General features: G+C 36.4%; 1 protein-coding gene across 1 annotated transcript in view; it reads left to right on the plus strand.

Annotated features, from left to right (window-relative positions):
* Window positions 1-12,889, plus strand: part of ADAMTS19 (ADAM metallopeptidase with thrombospondin type 1 motif 19) — a gene marked incomplete at its 5' end in the record, with an annotated part of 238,706 nt that overhangs the window by 149,308 nt on the left and 76,509 nt on the right. Inside the window, 3 exons of the mRNA XM_081036202.1 lie at window positions 247-348; window positions 5,711-5,841; window positions 6,761-6,933. Of these exons, the coding sequence (XP_080892328.1) occupies window positions 247-348; window positions 5,711-5,841; window positions 6,761-6,933 (406 nt within the window). The remainder of the gene's footprint in view (window positions 1-246; window positions 349-5,710; window positions 5,842-6,760; window positions 6,934-12,889) is intronic.

Raw genomic sequence — 12,889 nt, forward strand, 5'->3', positions numbered from 1 at the left:
CACATGTGTTTTAGTTAAATTTGAAGAGATTTAAATTTATTGCACAGATTTCCTGTTTTTATGCATCCATTTTCTCATCACTATAAATAAGCTATAAACTGTTCTATCGTAAGTTCAGTATTGAAAGTATCACAACATATTTTTCTTCAATTAATTTCTGTTCTATCAAAGTAGCTTTCTCAAAAATTGTTTATGTCACCTCAAAAATGTGATACCTTCCCCTTATTATTATGCCCTTGTTTTCAGCATGTTATTTGTACAGGGTTGTGGTGCAAGGTAGAAGGTGAGAAAGAATGCAGAACCAAACTTGATCCACCAATGGATGGAACTGATTGTGACGCTGGTAAGGTAAGTCATTTATGTTACCTCAAGTTAATTAGAATATTACATGAAACTTAAGAAACTTGCGTTTTCTCCTGCCAGTCACATGTATCCCTGTTAACACTTGGGATATACTTTCAGTATATAGAAAAGTTGCAGCATTTCGTCTATTTTCAATTTTAACTTGTATATTTTTTCCAATCTGTCGTTTTGTTAATATCAATGCAATTATTTTTTTATCGTTGGTTATGAGAATGTTGAGAGTCGATATATGTATTGCCTTAAGAAAGAACTCATTTTTCTTACTATGCAAATTAAACATAAGTAAAATAATCACAAATAATAGCATATATAGTGAAACTTCTCAGAGATAATGAAAACTTTCAGGTATAAAATATTGTCTCAAGAGAGCCACTGAGTATAATTTTTCCTTGTCACTCCAAGCATCATAAATAAAATACTCTAATTGACATTTTGGGGATCAGTGAATATTTGACTGTCTAAGTTATTTAATCTAATGTGTTTCATAAGGCAGTAAGAGTTTATTAGTTTATATTTCCAGATCAAAATAATTACTTTTGAAATTTTCTTTTGGAGAACATGAAGGAGGGAGATCCATGTAAACTTGTAATTATGGTTAATTTAATCAAAAGGTAACATGTTGTTCAGCACTTTACGTACAATTTTAATTCTTAATCTATGAAGGGGAAGTGGACCAGTTATCAGAAACCTTGCTTCTGAAGAACATAAATTTGTATTACATTTGAAAAGAAACAACAATGTAAAGAATACTTGGGGAAAACACTTAGTGAAAAAATTAAGTTATGTAGAGTGGTAGTTTAGAAACACATTGATTTGAAAAGATGGACAGAATGGAAATCAAGCAATTCCACCTCTAGATTTTGTTCTAGGGAAATACTTACACATGTGCACAAAGATAGGCATGTGTGCATGGACACACACACACACACACACACACACACACACACGTTTACGTAAATGCAATTTGCCATGGCGAGAAATGAGAAACAACAAAAATATGAATCAGGAGAGGAATGGTTACAGTGTAGCTGTTAAAAGAATAATATATATGTACATATATATGTATATGTATATATATACATATATATGTATCCATATATATATACGTATATATATATACATATACATGTGTGTGTATATATATATATAATGAAAAGATCTACAAGACATGGTGGTTACTACATAGGTATATCAGGAAAATTGATACTTTATGACGCCATTTGAATTTTAAGAGAAAAGGTTTGTATTCAAATGTGAATATACATACACATAGTATATATTTTTAAACTCAGAAAATGGTTTGAAAATATAAACTCCAAACTATAATTTGTAGGGAGGGAAGTGGAATTGATGGATGGGAGTAAAGCAACAGGAGGTGGAGGTGAATATAACTTTTCTCCAGACATTTTTGGATTGTTTGACAAAAGCACATAGTCATTGATTACTTCTTTGATATCTTTAATTAAAGAAAGAAACAATGTGAAAATTAAGTCCAAAATATTTTTTAAAAAGACTAGAAATGTTTCATCATTAGATACAATCAGTAAGAAAATGGTTTCATGAAAGGGAGCTTCTATGAAGTATCATTCAATTGTTCACATACTGAGCTAAATATTTTTCTATGAGCTTATGTAGTCAGAATTTGGGTTTGTTTTATTTTTTAAATTATGCACAAAGTATAATAGCGTGTGTATATTGAGCAAGCCTTATAGTATTGCACTGAGTAATCCATTGCTTGAATCATAAAACTCTGCATCAGCAATAATTTTTATCATTCCAGCAACACAAAAGCACTAATAAACAGAGATAACCAAATATTGAGCCATATTTTTTCAAACATCACACAACTCATTCGCCTTACTTAGTTCTTCTTTAGCAATATAAAATCTTTTTCTTTTTGTAATCTACTTTGCTGTCTAAGTAGTTTTCTACTATTATTTTTTCTATCGATATTTATGAGAATAATTTGCATTCTTGAGATCTCTAAATTTATTCTTTGAGCAATCAAAACTGTAATTACTCATCAAAAGTAAAATGTTTTATATCCCTGTTATTGTGCTAATGATATTCTTGTAGCGGTTCTGTAATGCTTTGTGTATTAAAGTAACTAATGAACTTCTCAGTTCCTCAGGCCAGTGGGCTTCTTCACCTATCCATCTGTTCCAGCTGTTTTAGGAGCCATCATGAGAATAGCTTCCAGCACTGCAGTTGAGTGCTATATAGTGCTGAAATATTTGAATGCTCTCAAGCTCACACTAAACACTGCTAGCTCGATACGTTGCAAATCAAGAAACAAAGCTGGGAATTTTGTTATGTGTTACACTCTAGTGATGTTAATCTAGCTGTATAACTAGTTTACCTAAGAGTATACAACTAAATCTGAGAAAGTGCCTACAGAATTTTATGATTCAAAATGCCTGGGAAGACAGGGATTAATCTATTTATACATAGCATTTTCCCAAATTCAGAGCAGCCTGTTTTCTTTCTCATTTTCTCTTTGTAATATTATCATCTGTGTTTATATTTATATTGAACAGAGGTGAAGGAATTGATAAATAATTTGATAAAAACCAAGAAATATGTGTTTTTTACTTATAATGTTTGCTAAGAATTGAGGGAGGGGAAAGGAAAGTATGATACCAATTTACTAGCAATTTAGACTATTTTGAAGGACCTTACATAATATACTTTAGTTATTTACTTTCCTTAATTGAGATTCTTGAAGTTACCAGGATCATTCTTTATTGAAAAAATAAAGCCTGTAACATTCTTGCAATCTCACATTTACAAATGTACAGGGTTTGTTACCTTCTTTCTTTTCTCCTCTCCTCTTCCTTCCCCCAACAATGTATGTATGAGAAGATTTGGTTAGAAAACAATGGTTTTTTTTTTTACATCTTCGGGGACCTCTTCCAATGTGGTATTTTTGTGAACTTCCTAGATATATCTGTATAGAAATTTGACAGAATAGAAATATCATCCATTGTTTTAGGTCATGTACTGTCCCAGAAATAGTTTATATTATATACTCTCTTAACATCTTCATAAATCACACTGAATTAGTCAATGTGACAAATTTTGACATTTTTAGACCATGTGTAATACCTTTTTTGAGGCTAAACAATACAAATAAGACAAAACATGCTGCTAGAAAATTTATGAAAATCTCCATTAGGATCATTTTATATGCAAACCTAATAGACAATGTGGTATAATAATTTAAAGAACGCATTTGACATTTGCCCCAGTGTTGAAGCACACCACCACCTAGAAGACACAAAAGCAGTTCTCTATTGTTTCATCCAGAGATCTGCTTATCAGCAAGGTGATGAACTTCAAATATTATATTTTGCTTTCTTTAAATTTCAGCTTATTTGTGTATGCAAATTTGGCTTACATATCTGTTTCCATTTCTCTTCGTCTGCCAGATATGGTCTAGTTCAAATGATGTGCAAGTGTAGGTCCCCGTCTTTTCCAGAATATTTTTAGTCTGATGTGAACTCTAGCCCAGCCTTTTAATGCCAGTTTGCTGCTAAATGGGCAAGGAGCTGTGACATTCACTCTGGGAAAAATAAACACCCTTCAAGTAGGCCAAAACAATTTGACCAACTGAAGTTTGACGGCTTTCACTTTGAATTCTTTTTTTCTATGAATGGCATAGCATTGTGAAATTCTTAAAACCAGTAAGTTGTTTAAAAGTTTTCATAGAGTATGTTTTTTCCCCCTTTTGAAATTTTTAGACTGAATCTTCCTACAAAATCTCAATTTATTTAATGACAGACTTAGCATATCAATACATTCTGAGTTGTTGAGGCTTATTTATTTTTTTTAAGCCTGGATTTAAAACTTCTTGAATCTAAAAGAGGTTGAGTTTAACACGATTAGAGAAAATCTGCAGGCACTAATTATTTTATTGCATAGAAAAGCATTAACTGGGCTCTAACAAAACTATGTGGTATAGTTTTTAAGTTCTCTCTTCTAAAAACAGCATTTAAAAACATTCTCAAAATAAATTTTTAAAGAAATATAGATCGATTAAAAGCAGAATGAATAGAATTTTGATAAGCTTTCTGGAAACTTATTAATAACATTAATATAATCACACAAAATTTATTATTGTTAAGGTTTTTAAAATCCTGAGCAGGGACTATGCATTATGCTTTGTGCTTCATTCAAACTCTTAAAAATGTCTATTAGGTAAATATGATTATCATTCACATTTCGAAATGGGAAAACTGAGGGTCAGAGTGTTTCTGTAATTTCTTCAAATTTCCTTATAAATCAGGTTGCCCCTAGGTGCAGAAAATTGTTTAGCACTTGAAGGATAAGCTTGCTTTACCCTGTCATTATACAATTATTAATCTAAATTTTCCTAATCTTTATGTATTATTCTCAACATGCTTTTGTTCAGTTAATTTTCACCTTGAACATGTGTGCCATGACCATCACATGTCTGATTTTCCAGGAATAAGGAGAAATTATAATAATCTGTCCATCAAGTCCGGGCAGCCATTCCTCGGTAACCCCAGCATTAGCCTCTTTCACTGCTTTTGTTTAATGAAAAAACAAATATAGATAAGAGAAGGAGCATACTCTTTCTCTTCCTTCACAGTTGCCTTTCTCAGTGAATAAATAAATACCAAATAAGCTACAGAATAATTGGAATGAAATGACAGAATTTCATTCAAAGAGTCTAATTACCCAAGTAGTTCCAACCAACAGCTTTCAGAAGAAAACTTGCTATAATGTTAAGGCTTGAATTTGATTGGGAACTCTTTCAGAAAAAAGAAAGAAAAAACATAAAGGGAAGTGCTAAAATTAAATAATACTTATTTTTTAACTATAAGGAGAGTCCCCGGATCACTGACATTTCTAATCAAAGTTGCTAAATTTGCTACAATGCCTGCCTCACCCTACTTATAGAAGCACGATTATGTGTTGTTTTCCATTCTTACATATGAATCTATGCTTTTTTTTTTATTCATCTCTTAAATTGTTTTGTTTCTTAGAGTGCATTAGTTTTCCTTTCCTGGCCAGTGCCAGGAATCCCACATTCCCTCTCCACCCTACCCCTGTCCCCGTCCTGACTTCTCAGGGCTGTCGTACAGGTAACTGTGTGCTATTTTCATGACAAGACTGTATGATCTGACATGAGAACTGGGAAAGCGGGACTGTTGTGTTACCATGACAAAAAGCAAGTGCGGACTTACCGGTGGTCTTTTTCAATTCCATGTGTTTGGGGCTCTGGTAGACCCGATTTAATCGAAATTCCTGTGACTCTATAGGCCAGTGAATGATTTTCCGTTGTGCCCTGATTTGTTCACCTAAGACATAACTTTTGGAATAGTGGTGTAAGGCTGGAGAATGTACCAGCAGGACCTCAGCACCTGGACACGCGGCTGGAGAGTGGAGCGTGTGGAGCCCCTGTAGCCGAACCTGCAGTTCTGGGATCAGCAGTCGAGAGCGCGAGTGTCCTGGGTAAACGCACAGTTCCGGGATTGGGGGAGGGCAGGTTTTTCTTCACGTTTGAAATGCAGAGACTTTACTGATAAGTCATGTTGGAAAGCAAAAGGAGCCCCTCAGACCCGACTCCACATTGGGAACAGAAGTCCCTCAATTTATTTATTTTATATAGGAACTCCCTTTGAGAAAAAAAAAGAGTAAGACCCATCCTTCTAGTAAGAATAAATAAATGCTACAAAGGGTGGTTTCTTGATTCAATCAAATAAAATGCTGGATTTGAATAAGCAGGAGATATGTATTAGATGAAGTAAGTCAAGATTTAAAGGAGCTGTGAGAAGCGCAAGAAGGTGGTAGGACTTCAGAAAAGGAGGGAGGGCATGAGAACAAAGTGAACGTCAAAAGAGGCTGAGAATGATGAGAAATGAAAACATGCTAAGCACATGTACTGACGGGGAGCATGAGAAACATTCTTCAAGAGTGATCCTAGGAGAGTGTGTGAGAAAATCATTTCGGTTTTATGCTTTAGCTCTGGGTGTGGGCTCGGTGGCCCAAATCCTTGTCAAGCGATTTTGAAGAACTTCAATGAAAACATTAGAAGCATCTCCTTAGTAATTCTTAGAACCAGACCCCTTCATGGGAATCGTACGCTTTCTATTTTTGTCCCCAGTCTCTGCCCTTTTCTCTTTGATTTTCATGGCAAGTTGGCTTTTCTTCCTCATGTGTTTTGGAAGTTAAATTGATTGAGGATTGGAAAAAATGTGTAGTCACGTAATGAGTTCGGAATATTACCAATTATTTAGGGAGTCCACATTTTCAAAAGTAGATTTAATGTAAAGGAGTATACCTAAATTTTTTATTTTCACTTTTTAAAAAAATACAATGAGGAGCTAACATAAAAAAAGATAAAATTGATTATTTGTACTATCTTTTCTAGGCTAGGTTCTGAAGCAAGGGATTGTAATGGTCCCAGAAAACAATACAGAATATGTGAGAATCCACCTTGTCCTGCAGGTTTGCCTGGATTCAGAGACTGGCAATGTCAGGCCTATAGTGTTAGAACTTCGTACCCAAAGCATGTGCTTCAGTGGCAAGCTGTCATGGATGAAGGTATGACCCACCAAATCACCACCGTCTTAATGAAGTAGACGTCTAGGTTTGCCAAGTGCTTTATTTACAACAGTAGTGAGTGTGATTTTACAGATTCTATTCTAAGTACTTCAGAGCTCTGTTTTTTCTACCTTTACTGACTTGTAACAATGACAAGCACTGACTCAAAATATATTTAAAAATAGAGAGATATTACTACACACCTATGTGAGCAACTAAAATAAAAAAGAGTCACAACACCAAATGCTGGTGAGGATAAGACACTGGGTCTCTCATACATTGCTGATAGGAAGGTAAAATGGTGTGTACAGCCACTCTGAAAAATCTGGGCAGTTTCTTAAATAACTAAACATATAGGTGTCGTATAATTTAGAAAATGCAGTCCTGGGCATTGATCCCAGAAAAGTGAAAGTTTACCATCATAAAAAATTCTGTTCTTTGTGATCCATGTAGCTTTGAGTTGCTATGAGGTGAGATAATTAAATTTGTAAACTTATCCTAGAAAAAAAAAAAAAAAAAAAAAAAAAATTCTGTATACACATGTTCATGGCAGCTTTGTTTTCAGTAGCCCCAAACTGGAAACAACTGAAAAGGTTCTGAGGAGCTGAATGGTTAAAGAAACTGAGGTACATCCAGACACTGGGATATTATGCAGCAATAAAAGGAACAAACTACTGATATGCACAATGACTTTTTTCATTTCAGAGCATTATGCTGACTGAAAAAAAGCCAGTGTCAAAAGACCACATACTTTGTGATCCCATTTATATAGCATTCTTGAAATGACAACACTATGGAGATGGAAAACAGGTAGATTAGTGGTTGCCAGGAATTAGGGATGGTGGTGGGGAGTGGGATAGCTGTCATTACGAAGGGGTAGCACAAGGTAGAACATTGTGCTGATGAAACAGTTCAGTATATTGATTGTGGTGTTGACTATAAAATCTACACATGTGGTAAAATGGCATAGAACTATTCACATACATGTACCAATGTCAACTTCTTGGGTTGGCTGTTATACTGTAGTTACTGAGGTGTAACCATGGTGGGAAACTGGGTGAAAGGTATATGGAACCTCTCTGTACTATTTTTTGCAACTTCCTGTAAATCTTTAATCAGAATAAAAATACGAAGAAAATTATACGTTGCCTTATTACTTGAGACTGACCATTCTTGCTCATGGTCAGTGGGCTGTGTGTTTGACTTGCAGTGAACAAAAGTGACAATGAATTCTGTCTTAATTGACCATCACACCCCTAGGCTCCCCTTTCATTGTTTCTCCTCTTAGTTTGGACTATGCTTTCCGTAATAAGACTCCTGTTGTTAGCCTAAATTCCATTGTTTATCAGTTCCAGTGCTCCCATCTGATAAAACTCTTCCCTCTGTGTAAGCATCAGAGCATACAAAGCACTAATGGGAAGTGCCAAACGATAGGGCAAATGATTCCACTCCATAATGGGGGAAAAGCAGCCATCAGATGATTACCTCCTCGACTTCTTGCTATCAAACACAGAAGCCTAACTACATCTACAGGCATTCCACCTCCTTTCTAGTATATGGCAAAAATTTTAATTCCTCCTTTCTAAAGCCACTTGCTTCAACTGTACCCTGGATGTCATCCCCATCTTTCCTTTTCAGCTTGCTTATTGATCACCCCTACTTTCTCTTATATACTTAGTCTGCTCTCTGATTTTTCACATTCGATGTTTAAACATATTTAGGGCTCCTCCATGAAAAAATGCAAACCTTCCTTCAAGCTCATAGCGCACCTCCAGCTGGTGAACTTATACTCTTCCGTCCTCATAGACACACTTCTCAAAAGAGCTTCTGTTCTCCAGCCCTCTCTTTCATTACTTTCAGCCTGGATTTCAACAGCACAAATCTCACTAGTGTCATCAAGGACTGTCATGGAAACTCAACCTAATGAATTGTTTCCAGTCCTTTTTATACTTGACCTCTCAGATGCATTCAAATAGTTGGCCACCCCTTGGTTCTTGAAACATTCATGTGTCTTTATTTCTATGACATGACACCATCCTGGCTTTCTTACCCTCTGTCTAGTGTGTTCTTCTGTCTATCCCAGATGCTGTTCTGTTTTGACTCTACATATTCTTCTTAGGCGATCTCATCTATTCTCATGACTTCAAATATGCAAATAACTCATGAATTTCTGTCTTCAGCCAGATTTTTCCTTTGAGCTCCAAACTTGCATGTTCAACTTCCTCCTTGAAATTTCTACTTGACTATCTGCAGGTTTAAGACTGAATTCATGCTTTTAATCCTTCCAATCCACATCCATTCTGATCCTGTTAAGTGTGTCCTATGTCAGTGAAGGTTATACCAGCTCTTCAGCTGCACAAGCCAGAAATGTGTCATTCTTAACATTTCCATTTTCCTCCCCGTGTATCCAGTCCATCACCCTGTCTTACATATTTTACTTCCTGAATATCTGTCCATTCCATCTCCACTCTCACTACTCTAAACTTCAGTTTCCAGAGTCTGTTGCTTGGGGTCCTGTAATGGCTCCAAAGTAGCATTTTTGCTTTCACTGTACTCCTACCTCAGTTCACTCTTCATAGAGCAGCCTAGAGATCTTTCTGTAAAATGCACATCTGATCCTTTCAATCTCCCACTTAAAACGTTTCAGAAGCTTCCCATAACTCTTCAGGTAAAGATCAAATTACACGACATAACCCTCCCACTCTGCTCCCGTCTCTTATCTCCTGCTTCACTTAAAACCTTATCTCCTGCTTCATCTAAAACCGCTAGCTTTCACCCTGTACTCCTGATCCTGGTCTTGTTTCACGGCCTCAAACATGTCATGTTCTCTTCCCCCACACCATCGCCAGACATACTGTTTCCTCAGTTGAGAAGAAGTGATAACACCGTCTTCTGTTTACACAATCCTCTTCACTGGTAGTTCTGTTTTTCCAGATGCTTAGACCAAACACCTTGTAGTCATCTTTTTTTCCCCTTTCTTTTCTTTCTCCTTTACTGTACATTTAAAACATCAGTAAGGTCACATTAGCCCTATCTTTAAAACACCTCCAGAAGCTGATCCTTTTCCCACATCCCCAGAACTGTCTCACCGAGATGACTGAAGGAGCTTGTAACTGGTCTTACACCTGTGTCTTTACCCCACCTTCATTCTCAACGTAACAGCGAGAGTGATACATTTAACATGTCAGTCATATCACAGCATTCTTCCATTCAAAACTTTTCAATATCTTCACCACTCACTAAGAGTTCAAGTCCAAAGGTCTTCTAATAACCTATAAGGACCTCTGCTACCTTCCTGTTACCCTCTAATTTCATCTCTGCTATTCCCTCATCACACCCTTCTGCCTGGCTCCCATGTTCCACCCAGAATAAGTCAGGTGTCTTAGAAGTTGTTTTCCCTCCTGAAGCACTTTGCCCAGATATAAGTATGATCCATTCTCTCACCTCCTTCAGGTCTTTTCTTAAATATTAACTTTGAAGCCTTTCCTTTCCCTTCTTTATTCTTTTTTCACAGAGTTTATCCTCTGCCGTAATGCTTTTATGTTTTATTTATTATCTGCCCCACAATAATGGTTGTAAGGACAGAACTCATTGTCATATTTCTTGCACTGATGTATCTTTAGCACCATAAATAGTACCTGAAACGGCTAGGCACCGAATAAATATTAGGTGAGTGAATGATATATCTAATGGGAATTTTCCAGTGATCTATCTTGGCCCCTCTTGTCTTCTCCCTAGGATAATCTGACTTATTTGGTAGGTTTTGTTTATCATCGGTATTCTGCAGGGACACACATATTCATCTCCAGCCCAGATTGCTCTGTTTTGAGCTCCTTAGCTGCTTACTCATGTGTTGCATGGACATCTCCACCCAATATCCCATTCATCTCTAATCAGCGTGCTTCAAGTTGAACATACCCCTGCTCCTTTCCTCCCTCACACTCCCACCTTTTGCTTCTCTTACTGGGCTCTCTCACAGAGAATGGCATCAGCACTGACCCCATTACCAAGCTAAGCCACAATCCTTCTTCAGTCTCTATTCACCTGGAATCAGTCAGCAAACCCTGTTTGTCCAAACCTTTACACTGCCAGCATCTTTGTTCATAATTGCACCATCTCTCACCTGGATTCCTCACCTTTGTTCTGGCTGCAGCCTCACCCTCCATCCCCTACTCCTTGTTTCAGCAAGGTTGGCCTTTTTAAAGACCAGATCTGTCTATCACTGTGCCAAGCAATACCCTTCCCTGAGTCCTATGGCTCTCAGGACCAATCTCAAACTTTCCTACTTGGTTTATAAGGCCGTTTTTGTGTCCCACCCTTTGGACTTCTCTCATTCCCTCTAGTCTCCAGCACAGGGAGGCCAAATGCTATTCCCTGCCTCATACCACCATGCCCTCTTATTTCTGAGCCTGTAAACATGCTTGTTTCTTAGCATAATACCTTTTCTTTCTCAAGCCTTGATCTCTCTCTCTCCTAATTTATTTACCTTGAAAACTTCTACTGATTTTTTTGGACTCTATTTATTTCAAGGCCTCTAGAAAAAAAGAATCTCCCAGATCTTCCCAGCGGGGTATGTGTCTCTTTCAAGTACCCCATAAGCACCCTGTGACAGCAGATTTTATTATGTCTGTATTCCCTCTGTGTCTGTGCCTAGTGTTCAGTCTGGCAATGAAGCTTTTGATGAATATTTGTTGCATAAATTTGAAATATATAAACAATATATTTTTATTGTAAAAAAATAATCAAGATGACTATTCAGGCCATGAAAATCATCATCTGATATTTTGAGGGTTAATCCTGACTCTGCCTCTAACTGGCTGTGCAGTTTGATCACATTAAATTCGTCTGAAATCTGCTTACTCAGATGTGAGGTAAGAGATAGGAGATAGGTTCCCTTCAGATTAAAAAAAAAATCAGGATTGGATGGGAGTCAATTTAAAATGTTGAAGACATTGGCAATCATAATCAAATAAATTTGTAACGCTTATAAAGCGATCCTTATCACCAGAATAATCCATGATAGATATTTGTATAGTGAACAGGTTAGTGTTTTTGATAATACATTTTTGCAACACAGATCATCAGTCAGTATGATGAACAAGATACACAGTAGTCTTCATGTATTACAGCACTATGGAAGAAATGAAAATATACAACGCCTTTATTTACTTACTTACTTATTTATTTATTTATTTATTTAGGAGGGTGTAGCTCACAGTGGCCCATATGGGGATCGAACTGGCAACCTTGGTGTTAGCACCACGTTCTCCCCAACTGAGCTAACTGGCCACCCACCCAAATATACAATGCTTTTAAAAATTCCAAGTCTTAACAACATATGGCACCTTAAAATGCAAGTGACTATTTTTGTTATATAATGCATGTACATGGATCTATGGCTAAGAGACTTAAATGGAGGATATCAATGCAGTGGTGAACATTTATTTTTAGAGAAAAAAGAGGCATGGCTTTAACATGCAGGTATTTTGCATACTCGTGCTGAAATTTGGCTGAAATCCATGTTTAATGCATATCTTGGAAAGGGTTGGTCTCTTAAATCAAGACAGAGCCTACCTGCCAAGTCCTGGCATGTTAAATGGATCTCTATAATGTCCCGGTCTCGAGGGTGCACTCCAGGAAGGAAGATTGGTATCAAATGTTTATGTCATCTGTAGAGCTAAAGTAAGCACAGCGAATTGACAGTATGTTGTAAAAGGAGAAATACAAAGATTTTTATCTGCAGTCTTGCTTGGAATGTGAGTGGAATTTTCTAGACTAACTCCTGTCAACATTATTCATATATCTGGTTTGCTCTTCTTTTCAATGAAAACCTCAGAAAGAGAACTATACATAAATACATACCACTTTTAAAGTGTTACAATTACAGCAGCTGTTTTTAAGTCCAAAGATATGACATAGTAAGCAGTCATTGAATAAACATAACCTACTTTGAGGT

This window comes from Rhinolophus hipposideros, assembly GCF_964194185.1.
Source record: "Rhinolophus hipposideros genome assembly, chromosome: 23".
NCBI classification, from domain to species: Eukaryota; Metazoa; Chordata; class Mammalia; order Chiroptera; family Rhinolophidae; genus Rhinolophus; species Rhinolophus hipposideros.